This window comes from Leucopleurus acutus (genome assembly GCF_964270905.1).
Source record: "Leucopleurus acutus genome assembly, chromosome: 1".
NCBI classification, from domain to species: domain Eukaryota; kingdom Metazoa; phylum Chordata; class Mammalia; order Artiodactyla; family Delphinidae; genus Leucopleurus; species Leucopleurus acutus.
This window is the reverse complement of record NC_139142.1, coordinates 91,538,394-91,564,464: the sequence shown is the minus strand read 5'-3', so window position 1 is coordinate 91,564,464 and position 26,071 is coordinate 91,538,394. Positions and strand designations below refer to the sequence as shown.

Below are 26,071 nucleotides of genomic sequence, written 5' to 3'. Positions count from 1 at the left end.
ATTTAACATATCATTGTTTTCTAGTGGCAAACCACAGGTTTATGTCCCTGCTACTCTTCTGTTCTGTACATTTCTTATTTTAATAAGGATATGGATTATATGTAAAAGAGATTAACCATCAACATAAAGCTGGAAGAGGTAGCCAACACAACAGAAAACAGAATCAGGAACCAAGAAGATCTCAACAATCAGCTGACTCAGACAAGATGAAATGTAATAGGAGTAAATGTGAAGCCCTGCAGGTGGATTCAAAATTCCAGCTATAAAGATAAACTTTGGAAGACATATGGCTACATAGTAACACACTTTTTAAAGACCCAATTAATTAATTGCGAGCACAATATAAATCAGTGTATGATTACCAAATAGCTAATGAAATCTTAAGGGCTGTATTTTAATAGGTGCAGCATGTCAAGGACACAAGAAGTAACCACTCAATGTGCTTGTTGAACAACACCTGGAACATCGTGTTCAAATAAGGACAAAAATAGTAAATGGACTATAAACCTAGCTATCATAATAATGACTATCTCTCTGTGGAGATGGAGTTTACTAAGCATTTTCACTATCATGCTAAAGCTTCATAGTTTGCTTTAAGATTGATAGAATGGTTATCCCTGTTTTACAAATGAAGACCTTAAGAGGTTAAGTAACTTGTCAGTTTCTCACAATTAGTAAGTAATGGTGTTGAGACTTGAGATATAACAAGAATAATATAAAAAATTCAAACATACTGAATGCTCTGTCCTTTTTATGTCTGAAAATGTCTATTTCACTTTCACATTTAGCACATTTTTGCAGATCACATATTTCTATGTTGGCAGTGAGTTTTATTTTTTTTTTTTTTTGTTATTTAAAAATTTCATTTAGTTTCCATTGTTTCTGTTAATAAAATCTTATCGTTTCTCCTTTGAAGATAATGTATCTTTTTTCTCTGGTTGTTTTAAGATTTTTCCCTTCGTCTCTAGTTTTTAGCAGTCTGAGTGTAATGTGCTTATGTGTGGTTTTATTTGTACTCTTTGGAATTTTCTAAATCTTTAAAAATCTGTGAGTTGATCTCTTTTATCAGTTTGGGGAAATTCTCCACCATTATCTCTTCAAATGCTGCTCTGCACCAATCTTGCTGTCCTCTCCTTCAGAATTCCCATACCCCATGTCTCTTATACGGTTTTGTTTTTTCCATTCTGTGTGCGTGCATGCGTGTGTGTGTGTGTGTGTGTGTGTGTGTGTGTTTCAGCTTGGATATTTTCTTTGGACTTTCTTCAACTTCATTAATCTTGTCTTCTCTTAAAAACATTCAATGAATTTTTAGTTCCAGACATTGTATTTATGAGTTCCAGAATGCATCCTTTATTCATTTCACAGATCCTGATTATTGGTGACATTTTTATCTATTTTGTTCATCTTTTCTTTTAATTTCTTGAGCATATTTATAATATTATTTTAAAGTCCTTTGTCTCTTGGCTCCAATTTTTGGATCATCTATGTGTCTGTTTCTATCACACATTTGGCTTGGTTTGCAGTCTTTTATCGTACACTAAGCATTGGGTATTAAGTAACTGTAGAGCTTTAGATGGTATTATTGTCCACCAGAGATGGTTCTCCCTTTTTCCATTTATCATGAGGGACTGAATACCATGACTTAATCAGTGATTGAACTGGATCTCAGCTGGATTACAGTTTTGGTAAGATAAGCCCACCTCTAGTTCGGGCATGGTCTTTGTGGGTTTTTAATTAAGAACCTAGGAAGTCTCTATATCCTCAGCCATGAAACGGGAAGGGAGAGTTAATTCTGTGCTTTAAATGTTTTGAGGTTAACTCTTTAACCTCCAATAACACACATCTTCAAAATTGTCCTGAGGGGAAGACCAGCCAGGTATTTGTGAGATGTTGTCTCCTAGTCACTGTTTAAGAACTATAAGAGACTTTGTGCAGCCTTTTAGAAGTTTCTGGCCCAGCCCTGCCCCAGCCTTCCATACCACCGCAGAACTCTATAAATATCCCACAGTAAAAATTGGCTGCCATGTACATGGGGCTTGTCTTGATTTTACACCAGCCTATGTGACTGTTAAAGCTCTGATGGTTCATGTCTTCTCTAGTAGAGTATTTCTGCCTATGCCAAGCCTGATTCTCAGTAGTACCCCAAATCAGTAAATGCTTTCAAGGGATGAAGATAAATGGAGATTGTCAGCTCACAAAGGAAGGGCTCTTCCTCTATGGAATTTTCACTTGTTCCCATTGTTTCCAATATCCTTAAAAATATCATTTTTGTAATTAAGAATACCATTTTGTAATTTACCCAGTTTTTTCTAGTTATTAAAGTGGAAACAGTGGCCTGTAAGACCTACTACATCCTACTCAGAGCAAAAACCTCAAGTAGATTATTTTAAAAGCATCTTTATTATTCTTACACACACAAAAAAAGAAATACCCAAAACAAAACCTCCTAGAAAAGTTAAAAATGAAACACTGGTAAAAGTTAATAATGGAAGAAGATATTCACCAAAAGAAAGCTGATATAGTAATATTCATATCAGACAAATTGAAGGAATAAAGCATTAAAAGGAATAGACTACGTACTGATAAACCATCCAACAGAAGGTATAATAAGTGTTAAGATGTATGTACCAAAAACTTTGCCTAGAAATATATAAAGCAAAAATGTTCAGACGATCTCAAGGACAAACTCACAGTTTTTCATTTAAAATCCATAATACTTTAATCCTCCCTTCTTAGATAATAATAGCTAAATCTGAAAAAAAGAATTAGCAGATAATATCAGGAAAACATTAGTGATTATGACGTGTGTGTGTGTATGTGAGAGAGAGAGAGAGAGACAGAGGGTGCATGCAACAAATCAGAACTTTACATTCAAGTGTAGGTACACATGGAACATTTCCAAAAATTTTCCACATGCTAAGTCAAAAATGAAATCTAAACAATATTTAGGTCCTATTAACCTTTCCACTGTCCTCACCCCACTGATGTCCTTTCTTCCCTTATTACCTAACTAAATACTGTGGTCAATAGTTATAGTTACTTCTTTGCATTCATCTTCAACTCCTTTTACAATTTGCCAAGTAACTAATTAAAAGTAATTAAAATAATTAAAAATAATTCTCCACCTTTCCCGCATCTGAAAGTGTGCAGCTAAACATACATAGAGAAAGCATTCAACCATGCTAACTAGTCTCATTTTTAATTCATAAGTACATAACTCAAATTGACCTTCTGTCAGGCAGTTTTCCCTAGTCCTTTATTTCTACCACTCACGAAGACAACTATTTTCACCTTTTTTCTCTTCATATCTCCAACACTACATCCCCTATGCTCAATCTCAGATAGTGATTTTGCTTCCTACCTCAATGAGAAAATTAAGGCAATGAGAACTTCCACAAACTCCCACCACCACATCTACCCAAATACCAACATAATTTCCCATATCCTCTGCTTTCCCTTCTGTGCTCCTTTCTAAGGTGAACTTTGCCAAGCACTTCAAAAACATAATTTCACTTACAACTCTAGTGATTCCTATGAGATTGGTGTTCATGGTACCATTTTACAGCTGAGAACACAGGTTCAAAGTCACATAATTAGTAATTGTTGCAGCACTATGTTACCTACCACCTTATTACTCAAAAGGCAACTCCATGGATCATGGTGTAGCATCACCAACACCTGTGATGTTATTAGGCCCCAGACCTAATAACAAATCAAAATCTGCATTTGTAAAAGATTCCCAGGTGTTTCTTATTTCCTTCAATATTTGAAGAACACTGCTATGTAGGCCATTCTGTTCTTTCCCATGGACTTTCCACTGTAATATAGTGGTACCAATTACTTCAAAATACAATTCGTTCTTACACCATATTGTAGTAGCACTCAGTCTTTCTCTCTAAGAAAATTTTATTAAGAATGACAGGTCTTCCCAAGGTACTAACTAATTCAAACCTTCCATAAGTTCTCTTAGTGTTTTGTGTTCTTAAAATGAAACTTCTGATAGTGTCCCTTCTTTTGGTATGATTGATTTGATTAAGTTTGGATTCAGTTAGTCTCAGCAGTCAGGATAGGAGCTTAGTGGTAGCAGAACAAAGAATTTGGGATTACCAGCTTTAGAAGAGCTAGTTCTTATTCTAATCATTCATTTTAACTATTAATTTCTCATTCACATAGAAATCTGGGTTTAATTAAAAGCAGAACTAAATTTTGCAAATTTGATCTTGCAATACGAACTTACTTTAAGGTGTATTGTTAGTGGTGAATATTGAGAATCCACCCATGGAAGAGGTTTGAGAGCCTAGAATTTTTTTTTTTAATAATGGAATAAAATGCTAGTTTCTTTGTTTAGTACAGAAGTCTAACTTACAGTAACTATACTGATGGAAAGATTTTGGTGGAAGGGTGGGGAACTGACACTGTGTCACTAGTACTTCTGCTAGCATTTTTCCCATTAGAGCACAATGGCTCCAAACAAAGAGGAAATGATACGGGTGAACCACAGCACCCTTCATTTAACATGTACACGAAGAGGAAAATACAATGAGCTCTTGCAAAAGTTTTCTCCCTGCTACATTTGACCTCTCCACCCACATTTTGAAAGAAGCATATGTATTTCATATGCCATACATAACACTGACCTCACCAAAGTGTGAATTCTTTACCACTTTGATTTTATTCTTTCAATGTGTTGAATTTTTAACTAACAATACTGTACTTTATTCCTTTATGGTAACAGGTAACAGTGCATTCCTTGGCTTCTCTTTTCTCCAAGATTTTCATACTGGTAGTGTTGGTTGGTTCATTTTTGGTTCGTTTATGGAATTTATGATAATTTGAAATAATTAGGTTCATTAACAAGTTTATGACTTAAGGGGTAAAACCACATCACTCACATCATTTGTTAAGCAACTATAATATTTAAATGAACTCATAATTACCCATCAATTATTTCAGTCAACCTCAAAGATTTGAGTTCAATGTATTACTTCCTGACAGACACGTAGTAAAAATCTGCTTATACTAGCATAGCCACTTCATCTTAATCTCCTTTGTTCTTTTTTCTTCTTCGTATTCTTAAAACATTCCCTAAGGTAACCCTTTCCTGCAACCAGGGTGGTCTTCTCAAGGTCCTGTTCAAATGCCTTGTTACCCAACCTCACCCCTCTGTACACTCCATTGGCCTGAATTCTTTTTCCATGTCTGAACTCTCGCAAATCTGATCAGTTTTCAAGTGAGCCTTCTCTGATTACCTCATCCCACAAACAGTCTCGGTTTCATCCTTAAGGTTTTATTTCTGATACAATCTATTTGCCTCTTTATCTTGTATTAACTTTTCAATAGATGTTAGATTGTTCACAAGTATTACCTACATATGTTTTATCAACCTATCTGATTATAATTGGTTACTAAAGTCAGCCACTGTATCCTTTCAACCTCTCTTGAAATTTGTAGTGTTTTTCACAGTCTGCAAAAAAATATTTTTTGAAGCAATGCATGAATAAATGAATAAATGGAAAATAGATTTAGGTTTAAGAAATCACATTTTTTCCCACTTTATGGAGATAGACTATCCTTTCATTCCTTAATTCATATAATTTAAAATAGAAACATAATTTGAACAAACTAAAAAATGTCTTAAAGACTTCACTTAAACAAATCAGGAAGTTTAGACTCAACTGGAACGTGGGTCACTGGAGATTACATATATAGTTGTAGTCAAATTCATTATTTCATTGCCCAGAGCAAGCTGAAAATTCCATAATTATCTTCAAAGAAGGTAGATATTTAGTCCTACCATGAGCCTTGAAAGGATGAAAAGGTGAATACTTCTGAACAGCTCAATTAACACGCTCTCCCTAGAGAAGCTCTGTGTAATGCGATGAATGATGTTGATATAGTAACCAACTATATTTGAGTCTATAACAGTGCACTATGTTGACCAAGGGCATGAAGACAAAGTACAATCTGGTAAAAATGGATCTACAAGTGGCCAAGAAAATTCAGTTCTAATACATATCTCTTTGTTTGTCTACCTCAATTCAAGAATATGTCTGATTTTCTAAAGGAATAGATAAAACTCAATCACTCCTCAATATTTTCAATATTTTCTCTCAACACAGGTTTTACAAGAATGAAGTAATAGTGAGTTTGAATTTATACTCCTTAAGAAATGATGTTAATAACAATATAGTCTAAATTTACATAACCTTTACAGAATGCCAGGTACTGTGATTTACATATATGATCTCATTTTTATCCAGTTAACAAGTCTATAAGTTAATCATTATTATCATCTCCAAATTATATTTGAAGAAACTGAAACTTAAATTAATTTGCCCAAGGTCACTTAGTCTGAAAATGGCAGAGCTGGTGTTTAAATCTGTGTCCATCTGACTTCAAGGCTTAACTAATACACTACTATGCTTCAGGAATGCAGGTTAAGTTCACAGGCACGTGCTTTAAACTATTGGTCAAGTGGGAGTTAGATCCACTCTTCTAGTGAATAGGAGGGGAGAATACCTTGAGAAGTCTCCCAAATTCCAACTGGAATTGTCTTGGGATGTACCTGCAGAGATGGCTGAAATACTTTTACAGCAATTTTTGGAGGAAGGTCAGGGTCTTGAAATTCTCTGCCATTGGTAGAATATTCACCATGAATATAGCTGTGATATTTTTAAAATAAACACAAGAGCCGTGGTCCAAAAAGTAGAAAAAATATTTATAGAATAATACATGTAAAATATTGTCCTAATAAAGGTGTGTTCCAATAAATAAAAAACATTCTATGGAGAGCAGCCAAGATGGCACAATAAAATGACCCTGAACTCAGCTCCTCTCACAAGCACACCAAATCACAACGATCTGCAGAACAACCATCAGTGAAAAAGACTAGAACTTACCAGAAAAGATCTTCTACAGCTAAAGACATAAAGAAGGAACCACAATGTGACTGATAGGAAGGGTGAACATGCAATATAATCAAATACCCTATCTCCTGGATGGGTGAACCACCAACTGGAGAATAATTATATTGCAGCGGTTTTCCCACAGGAGCAAGAGTTCTGAGCCCCACATCAGATTACCCAGTCAAGGGGTCTGGCACTGGGAAGATGAGCCCCCAGAGTATTTGGCTTTGAAGGCCAGTGGGGATTAATTGCAGGAGCCCCACAGGACTGTGGGAAAATAAAGACTTCACTCTTAAAGGGAACACACAATATCTCATGCACAACAGGACTCAGGGGAAAAGGAGTAATCTGATAGGCTCCTGAGCCAGACCTACCTGCTGGTCTTGGAGAGTCTCCTGGGGAAGTGGGGTGGGGAGGGAAGCTTTGTCTCACCCTGGGTACATAGACACTGGTGGCAGACATATTGAGGAGCATTCTTGGTAACTGATAGCTTGGCTCATTAGCTCGAAGACCTGGCCCCACCCAACAGCCTGCAGGCTCCAGAGCTGGGATGCCTCAGGCCAAACAACTAACTGGGCAGGGACACAGCCCCACCCATCAGCAGATAGGCTGCCTAAAGACCAAGGAGCCCAGAACTTCTTCTGCACCTGCCCCTAGACACCACCCAGTCCGCCAGAGGGTCTTGGCTGGTGGGTAGACCCAGCGCTACATACCAGTGAACAGGCACTAGCCCCTCCCGCTAGGAAGCTGGACCAAGCCTCTAGACCAGGCTTATCCACCAGGGGACAGACACCAGCAACAAGAAAACTGCAATCCCACAACACAGTTCAGACCCTACCCTGGGACCAGCTGGACCCTGGCCCATCCCACTAGCAAACCTGCACAACCTTCAGGACACCCCAGATCCCATACCCAACTGTGTCAGGGGCCAACACCTCCATCCCAGCAATGATCTGAAATGAGCTCTGGGATCCCTGGGCCCTTAAGCCAGACTCCAGGAACCAGCTCTGCCTACCAATAGACCAGAAGTAGCCCAGGATCTAGCTATACCTGCCAGGAGGTGGGCAACAGCCCCAGAGTCTTCAGGACCCTGATTCTGCCTATCAGTGAGCTACCACTAGCTCCAGGGACCCCTAGAATTCCACAACCAGCCATCTTGTGAACAGGCCTTGCTAAAGAGCAGCCAGCAGCATCCCAGCAAGGCAGGTCCTGGCAACCAACCAGAATAGGGGCCTGCCAGACCACCCACATAGTTATCCCATCACAACAGAAGGACCCATGTCACCCTCTTAGGTTGAATCCTTAGAGCATACAGCTTGGGTGACAAGAGGGTAGTGCACTGCTGGGATACATAGGATGCCTCCTACAGAAGGCCTCTTCTGCAAGGTCAAGAAACATAACCTACCACATACATAAAAATACAAATAGCAACTTAGACAAAAGGAGGCAGCATAGGAATATGATTCAGATGAAGGAAAAAGATAAAACCCCAGAAGAAGAACTAAGTGAAGTGAAGATAGGCAATCTACCTGAGAAAGAGTTCAGTATAATGATCATAAAGATGATCAAAGAACTTGGGAGGAGAATGGATGCAGAGAGCAAGAATTAGAAGTTTTTAACCAAGAGTTAGAAAATATAAAGAACAACCAAACAGAGATGAAGAATACAATAACTGAAATGAAAAACACACTAGAAGGAATAAATAGTAGACTAAATTATTTAGAAGAAAGGATCAGTGAGCTGGAAGACAGAGTAGTGGAAATCGTTGCTGCTGAAGAGAAAAAAGACAAAAGAATGAAAACAAATGAGGACAGCTTAAGAGACCTATGGAACAACATCAAGTGCACTAATATTTACATTATAGGGGTCTGAGAAGGAGAAGAGAGAGAGAACAGGCCAGAGAAAATATTTGAAGAGGTAATAGCTGAAAATCTCCCTAACCTTGGAAAGGAAATAGTCACCCAAATCCAGGAAGCCCAAAGAGCCCCATACAGGATTAACCCAAAGAGGAACACACCACACATTGTAACCAAAATGAAAAAAAAAAAAAGATAAAGAGAGAATACTAAAAGCAACAAGGGAAAACCAACAAATAATATACAAGGCAATCTCCATAAGGTTATCGCCTAATTTTTCAGCAGAAACTCTGCAGGCCAGAAGGGAGTAGCACAATATATTTAAAGTGATGAAAGGGAAAACCTACGACCAAGAATACTCTATACAGCAAAGCTCTCATTCAGATTCTTTTTTTATTAATTTATTTTATTTTATTTATTTATTGGCCGTGTTGGGTCTTTGTTGCTGCGCATGGGTTTTCTCTCCTTGGGGCGAGCCGGGGCTACTCTTCATTGCATTGCATGGGCTTCTGATTGTGGTGGCTTATCTTGTTGTGGAGCATGGACTCTAGGGGCGCAGGCTTCCATAGCTGTGGCTCACAGGCTCAGTAGTTGTGGCTCATGGGCTCTAGAGCTCAGGCTCAGTAGTTGTGATGCATGGGCTTAGTTGCTCCATGGCATGTGCGATCTTCCTGGACCAGGGCTCGAACCCATGTCCCCTGAATTGGCAGGCAGATTCTTAACCACTGCACCACCAGGGAAGGCCCTCTCATTCAGATTTGATGGAGAAATCAAAAGATTTACTGACAAGCAAAAGTTAAAAGAATTCAGCACCACCAAACCAGTTTTACAACAAATGTTAAAGGAAATTCTCTAGTTAAAAAAGAAAAGGCATCAAATAGAAACAAGAAAATTACAAAACATAAAAGCTTACCAGTAAAAGCAAACATACAGTAAAGATAGGAAATTATCTACAAAGAAAGCTAATAGGGAGGATAAAAGGCAAAAGTAGTAAAATCATCTGTATCCACAATAAGCAGTTAAGGGATACACAAAACAATGACATGTAAAATACGATAATAAAAACAAATTGTGAGGAGAGGAGAGTACAAGTGCAAGGTATTTAAAATGTATTGGAAATTAAGAGATCAGCAACTTAGAATGATCACGTATATATATAGACTGCTATACAAGAGCCTCAAGGTAAGTGCAAACCAAAATCTATAATAGATGTACACACAAAAAAGAAAGAGAAATCCAAACAAAACACTAAAGATAGTCATCAAACCAGAAAACAAGAGAAGAAGAAAGGGAAAAAAGACCTTGAAAAATTCCAAAACAATTAACAAAATGGCAATAAGAAAATACATATGGATAATTTCTTTAAATGTAAATGGATAAATGATCCAACCAGAAGACACAGACTGGCTGAATGGATACAAAAACAAGACTTGTATATTTGCTACCTACAGGAGACTCACTTCAGATCTAGAGACATACAGACTGAAAGTGAGGGGATGCAAAAAGGCATTCCACACAAATGGAAATCAAAAGAAAGCTGGAGTAGCAATACTTAAATCAGACAAAGTACACTTTGAAGACTGTTACAAGAGACAAAGAAAGATGTTACCTAAGGATGAAGAGATCAATCCAAGAAGAAGATATAACAACTATAAATCTATATGCACCCAACATAGGAGCACCTCAATATATAAGGCAAATATTAACAGACATAAAAGGACAAATTTACAGCAACACAATAATAATGGGGGACTTTAACACCCACTTACCTCAATGGACAGATCATCCAGACAGAAAATCAATAAGGAAACACAGGCCTTAAATAACACATTACACCAAATGGACTAAAGAATATTTATAGAGCAATGCACCCCAAAACAGCTGAATACATATCCTTTTCAAGTTCACATGGAGCATTCTCCAGGATAGATTACATGCTGGGCCACAAAAAGCCTTGGTAAATTTAAGAAAATTGAAATCATATCAAGCATCTTTTCCAACCATAATGCTTTAAGGCTAGAAATCAACTACAAGAAAAAAACTGCAAAAAGCACATGTGGAGACTAAAAAGTATGCTACTAAACAATCAATGGATCACTGAAGAAATCTAAATCAAAAAATACCTAGAGACAAATTAAAATGAAAACATGATGATCTAAAACCTATGGAACACAGCAGAAGCAGTTCTAAGAGAGAAGTTTATAGCAATACAATCTTACATCAGGAAACAATAAAAATCTCAAATAAACAACCTAACCTTACACCTAAAGCAACTAGAGAAAAAGAGCAAGCAAAGCTGAAAGTTTCATAGAAGGAAAGAGCATAAAGATCAGAGCAGAAATAAATGAAATAGAGACAAAAAATAATAGACAAGATGAATGAAACTAAAAGCTGGTTCTTTTCAAAGGTAAATAAAATTGATAAAACTTTAGTCAGACTCATCAAGAAAAAAAGGGAGAGGGCCCAAATCAATGAAATTTGAAATGAAAAAGGAGAAGTTACAACTGACACCACAGAAATACAAAGGATTATAAGAGACTACTACAAGCAACTATATGCCAATAAAATGGACAACCTGGAAGAAATGGACAAATTCTTAGAAAGGTACAACCTCCTAAAACTGAACCAGGAAGAAATAGAAAATATTACTAGACTAATTACCAGTTCTAAAATTGAATTAGTAATTTTAAAACTCCCAAAAGCAAAAGTCCAAGACCAGATGGCTTCACAAGCGAATTCTATCAAACATTTAAAGAAGGGTTAATACTCATTCTTCTGAAACTATTTCAAAAAATGGAGAGGAAGGAACACTTCTGAACTCATTCTGTGAGGCCGCCATCACCCTGATACCAAAATCAGACAAAGATACCACAAAAAAAGAAAATTACAGGCCAATGTTACTGATGAACATAGATGCAAAAATCTTCAGTGGAATACTAGCAAACTGAATCCAACAGTACATTAAAAGGATAATACTCCATTATCAAGTGGGATTTATCCCAGGGATGCAAGGACTTTTCAATATCTACAAATCAATCAATGTGAAACACCACATTAACAAACTGAAGAATAAAAACATATGATCATAGATGCAAAAAAAGCTTTTGATAAAATTCAACATCCGTTTATGATAAAAACTCTCCAGAAAGTGGGTATAGAGGGAACATACCTCAACATAATAAACGCCATATATGACAAACTCACAACTAACATCATACTCAGTGGTGAACAGCTGAAAGCATTTCCTCTAACATCAGGAACAAAGTGAGGATGTTCACTCTCACCACTTTTATTCAACATAGTATTGGAAGTCCTAGCCATAACAATCAGAGAAGGAAAAGGAATAAAAGGAATCCAAATTAGAAAAGAAAAAGTAGAACTGGCACTGTTTCCAGATGACATGATACTATACATAGAAAATCCTAAAGATGCTATCAGAAAACTGCTAGAGCTCATCAATGAATTTGGTAACGTTGCAGGATACAAAATTAATAGACAGAAATCTGTTGCATTTCTATACACTAACAAAGAAAGATCCGAAAGAGAAATTAAAGAAACAATCTCACTTACCATCACATCAAAAAGAATGAAATACCTAAGAATAAACCTACTTACGGAGGCAAAAGACATGTACTCTGAAAACTGTACGATGCTGATGAAAGAAATTGAAGACCACACAAACAGATGAAAGGTACACCATGTTCTTGGATTGGAAGAATCAATGTTAAAATGACCAAGCTACCCAAGGCAGTCTACACATTCAGTACAATCCCTATCAAATTACCAATGGCATTTTTCACAGAACTAGAACAAAATAGTTTTTAATTTGTATGGAAACACAAGAGACCCCGAATAGCCAAAGCAATCTTGAGAACAAAAGACGGAGCTGGAGGAATCAGGCTCCCTGACTTCAGACTATACTACAAAGCTACAGTAATCAAGACAGTATGGTACTGGCACAAAAACAGAAAGATAGATCAATGGAACAGGATAGAAAGCCCAGAGGTAAATTCACCACATATGGTCACCTTATCTTTGATAAAGGAGGCAGGAATGTACAGTGGAGAAAGGACAGCCTCTTCAATAAGTGGTGCTGGGAAAACTGGACAGGTACATGTAAAAGTATGAGATCAGATCACTCCCTAAATCCATACACAAAAATAAGCTCAAAATGGATTAAAGACCTAAATGTAAGGCCAGAAACTATCAAACGCTTAGAGGAAAACATAGGCAGAACACTCTATGAGATAAATCACAGCTAGATCCTTTTTGACCCACCTCCTAGAGAAATGGAAATAAAAACAAAAATAAACAAATGGGACCTAAGCTTTTGCACAGCTTTTGCACAGCAAAGGAAACCATAAACAAGACCAAAAGACAACCCTCAGAATGGGAGAAAATAGTTGCAAATGAAGCAACTGACAAAGGATTAATCTCTAAAATTTACAAGCAGCTCATGCAGCTCAATAACAAAAAAACAAACAACCCAATCCTAAAATGGGCAGAAGACCTAAATAGACATTTCTCCAAAGAAGATATACAGATTGCCAACAAACACATGAAAGAATGCTCAACATCATTAATCATTAGAGAAATACAAATCAAAACTACAATGAGATATCATCTCACACCAGTCAGAATGGCCATCATCAAAAAATCTAGAAACAATAAATGCTGGAGAGGGTGTGGAGAAAAGGGAACACTCTTGCACTGCTGGTGGGATTGTGAATTGGTACAGCCACTATGGAGCACAGTATGGAGGTTCCTTTAAAAACTACAAATAGAACTACCATATGACCCAGCAATCCCACTACTGGGCATATACCCTGAGAAAACCATAATTCAAAAAGAGTCATGTACCAAAATGTTCATTGCAGGTCTATTTACAATAGCCAGGAGATGGAAATAACCTAAGTGTCCATCATCAGATGAATGGATAAAGAAGATATGCACATATATACAATGGAATATTACTCAGCCATAAAAAGAAACGAAATTGAGCTATTTGTAATGAGGTGGATGGACCTAGAGTCTGTCATACAGAGTGAAGTATGTCAGAAAGAGAAAGACAAATACCATATGCTAACACATATATATGGAATTTAAGGGAAAAAAATGTCATGAAGAACCTAGGGGTAAGACAGGAAGAAAGACACAGACCTACTAGAGAATGGACTTGTGGATATGGGGAGGGGGGAGGGTAAACTGTGACAAAGTGAAAGAGTGGCATGGACATATATACACTACCAAACGTAAAATAGATAGCTAGTGGGAATCAGCCGCATAGCACAGGGAGGTCAGCTCAGTGCTTTGTGAACACCTAGAGGGGTGGGATAGGGAGGGTGGGAGGGAGGGAGACGCAAGAGGGAAGAGATATGGGAACATATCTATATGTATAACTGATTCACTTTGTTATAAAGCAGAAACTAACACACCATTGTAAAGCAATTATACTCCAATAAAGATGTGAGAAAAATAAATAAAAAGTATAGTGACAACTTCAAATGCTGGCGAGTACGTAGAAAAATTATATCACATCACTGGTGGGAAAATAAAATGGTTTAGCCACTCTGAGAAAAAACAAACAAACAAAAAAGAACATAAATATTTACAAATGTTATATCCTCTTGTTGAAATGACTCCTTTATCATATAATGACCTTCTTTATTTCTTATTAGAGTCTTTGCCTTAAAGTCTATTTTCCCTGATAAGAGTGTAGGTATCCAAGTTTCTTTTTGTTTCTATTTCCATGCCTTCACTTTATCTATGTGTTTCCTTACATGTGAAGTGAATCTCTTGTAGGCAGTGTATATATTGGTCTTGGTTTTTTTGTTTTGTTTAGTTTTGTTTTTAATCCATTTAGCCACTCTGTGTCTTTTGATTGGGGAGCTTAGTCCATTTACATTTAAAGTAATTATTGATATGTATGTACTCTTTACCATTTTGTTAATTGTTTTCTGGCTGCTTTCAAATTCCTTTATTCCTTTCTTCTTCTCTTGCTCTCCTCATTTGTGACTTGGTGATAATTTTTAGTGGCATGCTTAGATTCCTTTCTCTTTATCTTTTATGTATCTACTATAATGTTTTGCTTTGTGATTACCATGAGGCTTACGTAAAATAACATATCTATAACAGTCTATTTTAAGTTGACAAGTTAAGTTCAAACACATTCTAAAGCTCTACATTTTTACTCCTCCCGCTTGTTTTGTTTTTGATGTCACAGTTTCTTTTTATCTTGCAATTCATTAACAAGTTATAGTAGTTGTAGTTATTTTTACTACTTTTGTCTTTTAACCTTTGTACTAGAATTATAAGTGATTAACTCATCACCTTTATAACATTAGATTTTTCTGAATTTTACTATATGTTTACCTTTACCAGTGAGATTTGTACTTTCATATGTTTTTCTATTTCTGATTAGCACTTTCATTTCAGCTTAAAGAAGTCCCTTCAGCCTTTCCTGGAAGGCCAGTTTAGTGGTCATAAATTCCTTCACCTTTTGCTTGTCTGGAAAACTATTTGAAAACTATTTATCTCTCCTTCAATTCTGTAGGACAACTTGGCTGAGTAGAGAATTCTTGGTTAGTAGGTTTTGTTTGTTTGTTTTGTTTTGTTTTCAGCACTTTGAATATATTGTGCCACTTCCTTCTGGCCTGCAAAGTTTCTGCTGAAAAACCTGCTGATAGTCTTATGGAGGGTTCCTTTCCACATAACAAGTTGTTTTTCTGTTGCTGCTTTTAAGATTCTCTCCTTGTCTTTAAGTTACGACAGTTTAATTATAATGTGTCTTGGTGTGGGTCTTTTTGGCTCATATTATTTGGAACTCTCTAGGCTTCCTAGATCTGAATGTCTATTTCCTTCCCCAGGTTAAGGAAGTTTTCAGCTATTATTTCTTCAAATGTTCTGCCCCTTTCTCTCTCTCTTCTTCTTCTAGGACCCCTATAATGCAAATGTTGGTCTGTTTAATGTCCCACAAGTCGCTGAAGCTATCTTCACTTTTTAAATTTTTTTTCTTTTTACTTCTTTGATTGGATGAATTCCATTGCCCTGTGTTTGAGTTTGCTAATTGTTTTTTCTGGCTTTGTCTAGCCTGCTGTTGATCCCCTGTAATGTATTTTTCAGTGCAGGTATTCTTCAGCTCTGTGATTTCTGTTTGATACTTTCTTGTATTTTCTATTTCTGTTGAAGCTATCATTCTGTTCATGCATTGTTCTCCTGACCTCAGTGAGCATCTTTTTTTTAATTTAATTTTTTAACTAATTAACATTTTTTCTGTTTCTGTAGTTTATTGATATATAATATTATGTATGGCCTGCATGAAGTTTAATTTTGCTAAGATATATGAGTTATTCGCATCTGAGAAAGACTATTAGAATAAAAACTACAAAAGTGGATAAAGGTAACCATACTTACTTGCATAAGTGTCTCCCTTTTAAGAGATTTAATATCCCTAAAATGAAAAGGGGGTAATTATGAAAATGAAATTTTCCCAGCGTTGGTGTAGTAAGACTGGAATATTTTGTCACTAGTGAAATTTCTAAAGACTTAATAAGAACAGTTGAGACATACTTTCTCATAGTTTTATCAAGTAGAGTCAATATTGGTGTTCCCAGTGACCTTCCCTAGCATTCAGAGATGCTGAGAACAGAGGAGATATAAAAACTATAATCAGGGACAAAATTAATATTTTTACCTAAAACAAATCAACAGATTAGAGGAATGCAGGGGGATAAAAGCTAGTAAATTCAGTGATTTTAAGATTACTTATTACTCATCATATCAGGGTGGGGTTTTTCCTTTACATATGATTTTTTTCTTTGACTCTTTTACTTCTAAACTTTCTTTGCTTTGTGTTTTTCATTAATCTCTTACTTTTTATGTCTATTGCTGTTACTCCAAGCCTAGAATCTTTGCCTGATATTAATCTGTTGACAGTAATTTTACAACAAAATTCAAGCAATCTTCTAAGGCTTTTATTGTGGGTATGATAGACAGGTAGAGGTCCTTTTGTCATTAGTAACATATCTGTTCATAACGGCTAGAACTTAAGTAATAGCACCTAAATATGTATTTAAGAATGATTCAAAATTGAGCATGTTTTATTTTTAATCATTCCTCCCAAAAGGAATATTTTTATCCATTTCTTATTTATCTTTTCAGTGTTTCTTTATACAAATGAAGGAAAATACAATAGATATTTGATTCTTCTTATTCTTTCCCTTTTACACTGAATGTAGTATATTGTATACATTGTATACATTCTTTCCCGTTTACACTGAGTAGTATATTTTATATATTGTATACATTCAATCGAGTAATATGCTCTCTTCACTGTTCTGCAGCTTGCTTTCCTCACTTTAATAGATGACCTGTTGATATCTTCACATCTGTATGGAGAGCTTGCTCATTTTTTTTTTTTTACAGCTTATAGTATTCCATCAAATAGGAGTGCCATAGTTTTTTCAACCAGTACCTGACTGCTAAATGCACAGGTTGTTTATAATCTCTAAATTTTACATATTATGCTATAATCATTAAACCCGTACCTATATTTTTTGTGCTTATGTAGAAGATTGTGTAGAATATATTCTCAGGAGAGGGATTGCTGAGTCAAAGAAAAATGTCTGTATTATTGGTAGATAAGGTCAGATTCTTCTCCATAATGGGTTGTATGCTTTTGAGCAAGTTTTAAAGTAGAGAAATTATATGGTTCATTACCTTTCTTGCCCATTCTAACTCCCAACTTAATCTAACTTTGGTTCCACTCAAAATTTTAGAATACAGATTCCTTGCTAACTAGTTCCTTAATCTCTGCCAGAGATAAATGCCTACTTGCCTCCAGTATTTCAAGCTAGTATCTAATATCTTTTAATGGGTAATGTCAAAAATCAATTCAAGTGACTTTCTTCAACTCTTCTAGCCTTGTCATCAACATCACAATCTGTAGATCTGATTTGTCTACCTGGTAACTGGTAATAATTGTCAGTGCCAGAATCTAGTACAAACTTCTCAGCTTACCTGTTTTCTCTGCTCTACATTAAGATATCCTTAATAATTAGCATATGCTTTTAGGCTGACTGACATGGCTGATTAAATCATATAGTTCTCCTTTAAGACAAGACTCCCTGGGTAGCCTCATGCATATTTACACTGGTTGCACTGAAAAATTACCAAGTCTTTCCTTATCTGGGTATGTTTCAGTGTATGGAAAAGGTAGACTCTAGCATGCAGAGACCTAAGCCTCCTATTGCATTTAACTAGAGGGTCATGGAAAGAGCTCTGAAATCAGAAGCAAAAGACCTAGGTCTGCATTCTCCTCCTGTACTGTTTTTTTTTTTTAATTACAGCTTTATTGATGTAGTTCATATACCATACAATTCACCCGTTTAAAGAATACAATTCAGTGGTTTTTATTAGATTCATAGATGTGAACAACTATCACCTTAGAGCAAGACTTACTCTTAGAAAAAGTCATAGAGTTTCCTTAACTTTAGTTTTCTAATCTATAAATTGTGGGAAATGTTACTTAGCTCATAAAATGGTTTGTGAGGATGATGTGAAATAGTGTACATGAATGAATTTGAAAATTCTAAAGCCCTGTTAGGTAAAATGAGATGGAATATTCATTTCCTCTGACTCGGACAAGCTATAACAATATCCTAACCGTCTCTCATGCATTTTTACCTCTCTGCATGTTTAAGGTGCATTGCTGGGAAAAAGAAGGGGTATCATGCCTTTTGTGAAGAAAGAAAGAATTTAAGAAAATATTTTATTTTCTGTTTTAGATATAGACTTCAATATGACAAAAATTTTAAAGAATCCAGAAGGATATACAATGCCTGCATCCAAGGAAGAATCAAGATTATCAGGACTACCAACAAAGGTTTGGAGTATAATAATTATAAAAAATGTCCTTCTTTAATTTCCAATATAATTAATTGAACAGGTTTCACATGGACAATGTTGGTTATTATGCTCTTGATATATATTTTAGAAAAAAATTAATAATCAAAAGAGATTTATTGGAGAGGTTAATCTTAATATTAAAGTCATATTTATTTCTGAAACTATCCTCATCTCTAAGGAAAACGAATAGCGTTTATCTTTTCCTCATACTTCGGGCACTGCTTCTCCTTGGGTTGACATACAGACATGGCTCTGATCTCAATAAGCATCAAAGTGCAGAGAAAACTTCAATGGCATTTTCAACAGTGGTTGACCTGTCCCCACCCCTTAAACCATGGTCCCGGAATAAATGACCATATATAGGTACTGTTGATCTTAAGTCTTGAATACTTGCTTTCTCCACATTTTTGAAGGTGCCTCCCAAACAGAGAACCTATGGATTTGCCACCTTGTGTTGCTTTAGCCAAGATTTGATGAGACCGTTGGCTTGAACTTCTGAATTTGATCTCTTAACTTGTTAGCCAATTGGGTTTTAAATCTGTTGCAGTCTTTTTTGTTAAAATTTTGTCTGAATTATCTAGTCAGGTCTGACCGTTATTTTAAATTTTAAATTATGCCTATACAAAAACCACTTTCTAAAAGTCAGTATTCATATATTTCCTGGTCTTTAATAATCCAGGTATATAGAATCTCTTCCAACCTTCACAGTGCTGCCAAGGATGTCCATACTTAGGATAGAAATTGGCGACTCGAGGAGTCCATTTGGGGTAGATGGCAATATTGCACCATTTTGGCTGCAGGGGGCGGGAGGCAGGGGAGTGCATTCTATTACTTTTCCTTGATTGCTAAATTTAGAAATCAAGGAAATGTAATAGAAATTGTATATATGATCTTCAGCAAGCACTAAAAATGGTCTTTAATAGTTTGTTTACAAGTTGAAGAAATATGGACAGATGGATTTGTAACTGACAATAACTTTTCTCAGATATCACTGTTAAAAGATAGAAAGCAAATTGCAGATATGTCTTGGGTAGTACACCGTATTGCTGCATCATTGGCCCTGTCTCATGCACAATATTTTATCAACAACTTTGATAAAAATATGGTTGCCATCTTTCATTAGCCATGTAGAAGTCATAAAACCTGGAAGAATTATGAATATAGTGGAACACCAAAAGTTTACAACAGGCTGGAGTAACAGGCCTGATCTTAGAAGATAAACTGTTACTGTGGAAAAAGTATAGAGGTCCAGAATTACAACTGCATAAGTACAGGTTAATAAAGCCTTGCCTTGGAGGCCTCTGAAGAGATTTGGGAATCGCTTTTAACAGTAAGCTCTGTATATGTCAAAAGTAGAACGTTGTTGACCCCAAAATCTACTGTATTCATGGGCTGTTTAAACATGTGGAATCTACTCTGTGCTGATTAGACAATAATTGTGTATTACGTTCATTCTGGAGCCCTGCTTTCAATCTGCTCTCGCCTGATTGAACTACGCTTAAAAAAAAATCATAGTTTCTCATAGAGGAAGAAGGATCTGTGTACTGTGGTTTTCTTAGTTTAAAAACTGGTAACTGCAGAAAAAGAACAGGAATGTCTGTTTCTAAAACTTCAGTAAGATAGAGTTTCTATCTTATAATACACCAGGCAAAAGCCAGGAAAATGCTTGGTGCGGTTTTGCATGCAAGTTTTAAGATCAGACTAGGTATAACCTGATGTGAATTGTCATGGGAGACTATGGTGAAGTAAATGATTTACATCACAGAAAAAACAGCTGATATTGACATCATTTTCACCATCAAAGAACTGCTTTTGATTACAATATTACCACTATTTGAAATAATTTTGGAGCAGCTATGAATGAATACAATGAAAAATTGACCATAAGCAAACAAAACACAAGAGAATTTTACATATCAGTAAAAACAAATGAGAATAAAATCTTACTTCCCCACAAGAAGTGGAATCAACAATAAATCTCTCATCTAGGTGTTATAAAAATTGAGGAAAGACTTAACATATGAGTAGTTGCTATACTTGCATCCCACAAGAAGTCAATAGTAGAATATTGAAGCAATTATAATTATGGTGATGGTTTCCTTGACACAGAATTCGTGGTCAAAGTTTCTTTCATCAGCACTGTGATGGGCTTCTAGCCTCTTTGTTCTGATGAGAAGTCACCTTGTTAACCTTATTGGGGTTCTCTTATATGTTGTTTTTCTCTTGCTGCTTTTGAGATTTTTCTTTTTGTCTTCGTCTTTCAACACTTTGACTATGACGCATCTAGATGTGAATTTATCCTACTTGGAGGTAAGCTTCTTGGATGTGTTTTTCATAAAACTTGGAAAGTTTCAGTCATTATTTCTTCATATTTTTTCCTGCCCCTTTTTCTGGGGCTCTGCTCATTCTTTTCTCTTTCTGTTCTTCAGATAGAATGATCTCTATTGGCCTGTCTTCATGCTAAAAGACTAGCAGAGCCCTACGGCACATACTCATAGTCTCATACTTTAGTAAATTACTTTAATTAAGATGCCTTGCAGAATTTCCCTTTATTTGTTTTAATATACCAGATAATAATTGTATTTATGGTTATAATGCAGTTATATTTTATTTACAGTTCTTTAAAAATACACAAGCGTAATAATTGGTTCATTTTTTTTTCCTACCCCTTACAGTCCCATTATAGCAGTAGTGGCCCAGAGTTTAAGCGTGTTCTCTTCAATTTTGGAGGTCAGAGTCCACTGATTTTATATTATCTTAGGATGCATGAGCTAGCTGGTATTTCCAAAGCCTCTAGACAAGTCAAGATTAAACTCACTGAAATATTGAAAGAACCATATCCTTTTTTAAGCTTTGCTTTAATATGATGTTTCCAAAATATTCAAAACTTTTAACTTTTTTTAATGTCTCAGTTAAGAAAAAAATTTTAATGCATTTTGTAACTAATGCTTTACTTAGCATTTAATTACATTCAAAACTTTTCATAGCATGTTTGGCTAAAAGTATTTTCTCTTTTAGTTCTAAGGCTGTGATTTTACATGTAAGAAAAATAAAACAAACGTAAAACCCAGGAACTTAAAAAAACCAATATATTTAGCTCTTTAGTAAAAGACTATTTTTACAACTTTACTGTTAAGTGTTCAGTTTCAAACATTTGTCAGAACTATGGGTCATGGACTTCTAGGTTTCTCCAGAAGAAAGTTTCAAATGTGCCTTAGCTATGTAATCATTTGTTCTAATGAAAATTTATTAGAAAGCTTATTGTATAAAATATAATATAAATGAAATTGGAGCTCTTTGGTTGTAGCAGGGGTATCTGTTTACATTCTTGTGCCCCCTCTGCATAACCCATCCTGGCCCAGGTCTCACTAGGGACTTGGATGAACCCCAAGAGATCCAGTACAGTGGTCTCCAAACTGGGGTATACACAGTTCTGGGTGGAAAATAAATAAATAAATAAATAAATATATATATATATATATATATATATTTCTATCTTTAAAAATAAAAAAGAAATTGCACTTTACTAATATTTAGTAGACAGGTACCCTCACTCAGTTGATATTTCAGTCTGCACTCTGTTGAGAGATAGTAATAGCATGTTTGCTCTTGTGTTGTCTGAGTTTCACAACATATTGCTGTTTTCTTTGGGTGGTTAAGAGGATTTATAGATTATATCATTTGGTTTAACTAAATTGACACTTACTAGTGGACCAATGCTTTAAAAGTTTTCTGAAAAGAAATATTACTCAGCCATAAAAAAGAACAAAATAATGCCATTTGCAGCCACATGGATGGATCTAGAGATTGTTGTATTGAGTGAAGTAAGTCAGACAGAGAAAGACAAATATCATATGATATTGCTTATATGTGGAATCTAAAAAATGGTACAAATGAACTTTTTTACAAAACAGAAATAGAGTCACAGATGTAGAAAAGAAACTTATAGTTACCAAGGGAAAAAGGTGGGTAGGATAAATTGGGAGATTGGGATTGACATATACACACTACTATATATAAAATAGATAACTGATAAGAACCTACTGTATAGCACAGGGAACTCTAAACTTTGTAATGACCTATATGGGAAAAGAATCTAAAAGAGAGTGGGGGCTTCCCTGGTGGCGCAGTGGTTGAGAGTCCGCCTGCCGATGCAGGGGACATGGGTTCATGCCCCGGTCCGGGAAGATCCCACATGCCGCGGAGCGGCTGGGCCCATGAGCCATGGCTGCTGGGCCTGCGCGTCCGGAGCCTGTGCTCCGCAACAGGAGAGGCCACAGCAGTGAGAGGCCCGCGTACCGGGAAAAAAAAAAAAAAAAAAAGTAAAAGAGAGTGGGTATCTGTATATGTATAACTGATTCACTTTGCTGTGGAGCAGAAACTAACACAACATTGTAAATCAACTATACTCCAATAAAAATTAATTTAAAAAATAAAAAGCATTTGTTCAAAAAAAAGAACGATGTGGTATACACAATGGAATACTACTCAGCCATAACAAAGAATGAAATAATGCCATCTGCAACAACATGGATGAACCTAGAGATTATCATACTAAGTGTAGTAAGCCAGACAGAGAAAGACAAATATCATATGATATCACTTACCTGTGGAATCTGAAAAATGATGCAAATGAACTTATTTACACAACAGAAAGACTCACAGACATAGAAAACAAACTTATGGTTACCAAAGGGGAAAAGTGGGGGGTCATGAACTAGGAGTTTGGGATTAACATATACACACTTCTATATATAAAATAGTAAACAACAAGGACATACTGTATAACACAGGGAACTATACTCAATATTTTGTAATAACCTATAATGGAAAAGAATCTAAAAAAGAATACATATGTGTGTGTTTGTGTGCGTGTGTGTATGTGTGTGTGTTTGTATCTGAATCACTTTGCTGTACACCTAAAACTAACACAATATTGTAAATCAACTATATTTCAATAAAAATTTTTTTAAAGAGGAAAAAAGAAATAGTCTCCTGAAAAGAAACTTTGGATTGATGATAATATTTATAATGCAAGAATAATTTTTTTAAAAAAACACAGAATGATATCTCCTCTATTCCTTGAAGGAGCTCTTTTTCAGCTACACTAAGAGACAAAATTAGTGGTGATCCAATCAGTTCTGCCAAGATGTAGGCCAAAAAAAATTAAAATTTTCAAAAATATCAATTGAAATATGGACATACATCAGTATTATAAACAGTGAACCTAGCCCTAAGTGTATGTTATACTTTTCAATATTAGCAAATGATAGTATGATGCCAGTTTAATTTGCAAGGCATTTGTAAACCAACTGTCTAGACATCAATATAAATCTCTATAATTTGAGGATAAAAGGTTTGGTGTACCAAAAATAAATGTAGTGTTAAATTTTATTTTTTTTAATATTTTATTTCATCTCACTGTTTTCTATCCATAGACTGCATATCTTTTATAATATGCATAATATATAAATACAGATTGATATGTATATAATTTATAAATTTAAAATTATATCTATGAGGGAGTGTGCTCACATAGCTTTTACTCATGGGATACATGATCCAGGAAGTGTGGAGAACACTGCCCTAGCAGATTCTCAAAATTCTTCCCAGGACACTTCTCCCATATTTCAGTCAAGACAACCTCCAGAGTCTCACTGACCACAGGCACATGGAATTAACTTGGATGGCTCTGGAACACAAGGAGAAAGCAAACTACAGAGCTAAATCAGTCTGTTTTGAGACTTGTAACTTAAGGATTTTCATCAACCTTGGATTATTCAAACAAATGGTTAAATACAAAATTTTTAGATGTCTAGAAGTGAAATTTGAAAGCTATGAAAACCATTCATAATAGATTACTTTTATTTTTAACTAATTTTTATTGTGATTATAAAAATATCAGTCTTTGTGTTTATATTTCTGATGGGCATGGATTTGTCCAACAACAATACAAGGATTCATAACACCAGTTCACTGAGAATGTGGGAAGAGTATGAGTATATGTGGGGGTGGGGAAAGGAGGAAATGGATATCTAGAGCATGAAATCTTTTAGGAGAGTGTTTCATTCCATAAAGATCGGAAAGAAATCACCACTTAGAAAATAATGGGTCTGGACAAAACTATAATTCAAAAAGGTAAATGCACTATTATGTTCATAGCAACAGTATTCACAATAGCCAAGACGTGGAAACAACCTAGATGTCCATCGACAGATGAATAGATAAAGAAGATGTGGCACATATATACAATGGAATGCTACTCAGCCATAAAAAGAATGAAATAATACCATTTGCAGCAAGTTAGATGGATCTAGAGATTATCATACTAAGTGAAGTAAGCAGAAAGAGAAAGACAAATACCATATGATATCACTTATATGTGGAATCTAAAATAGAACACAAGTGAACTTATCTATGAAACAGGAACAGACTCACAGACATAGAGAACAGACCTGTGGTTGCTGAGGGTGGGGATGTGGTGGTGCTGGAGGGAGGGATGGATTGGGAGTTTGGGATTCACAGATGTAAACTATATATTATATATAGTATGGATAAACAACAACGTGCTGCTGTATAGCACAGGGAACTATATTCAATATGCTGTGATTAAACCATAATGGAAAAGAATATGAAAAATAATGTGTATATATGTATAACTGAATCACTTTGCTGTGCAGCACAAATTAACACAACATTGTACATCAACTACACTTCAATAAAATAAATTTAAAAAAAGAAAGTAAGTAATGGGGCTTTCCATGATGCTTTCTGAGCTTGTAAAATGTAATGCCCGCTGATAAGGAAAAATATTCCTAGATCTAATGATGAACAAAGTGATAATGATGCCTCACACTCATCAGCACTTTACAGTTTTTCAAAACATTTATTGAATCTTCCTATGTATCATTGCAAGAAATGACAAGACTCCTGGGACAGTGGACAGAGCAGGCACCCATCACAGCCACTTTACAGATGAGGGAACCAAAGCTCAAAGAGGGTAAGTAGCTTACCCAGGTGATTCATGCAGCAGAGCTGGCAACAGAGTCTACCATTCCCTGAGCCATGCATACTTTTCTGACATGACGATCCAGGCTAGAATTCTCCTTGAGCGTGATACTAGTGGTTGGTGGCAGAGCCCGGTAATGTTTTCTCCAAGACCTTTTTTCTAAAATATTTTTTCTTTTTTTTAAATTATTTTTTATTGAAGTATAGTTGATTTATAATGTTGTGTTAATTCCAAGAACTTGATAGCTGCTAATGAAATTTGCATCCAGAGTTCCCATAATTATCTATGATGACTGTATGATTACTGAGTTTATCTCTTTCTCACTGAAATTTTACATTGAAGCTATTCAGAATATAGAACATTTTTATTAGTTTTTTTTAATTTAGTTTTCTCAG

General features: G+C 35.5%; 1 protein-coding gene across 1 annotated transcript in view; it reads left to right on the top strand.

Moving 5' to 3' along the window:
* The window catches only part of FAM227B (family with sequence similarity 227 member B), a gene marked incomplete at its 3' end in the record, with an annotated part of 266,307 nt that overhangs the window by 204,054 nt on the left and 36,182 nt on the right, over positions 1 to 26,071 (top strand). The window contains exons 11-12 of the mRNA XM_082860879.1: positions 18,547 to 18,644; positions 21,343 to 21,501. Of these exons, the coding sequence (XP_082717005.1) occupies positions 18,547 to 18,644; positions 21,343 to 21,501 (257 nt within the window). The remainder of the gene's footprint in view (positions 1 to 18,546; positions 18,645 to 21,342; positions 21,502 to 26,071) is intronic.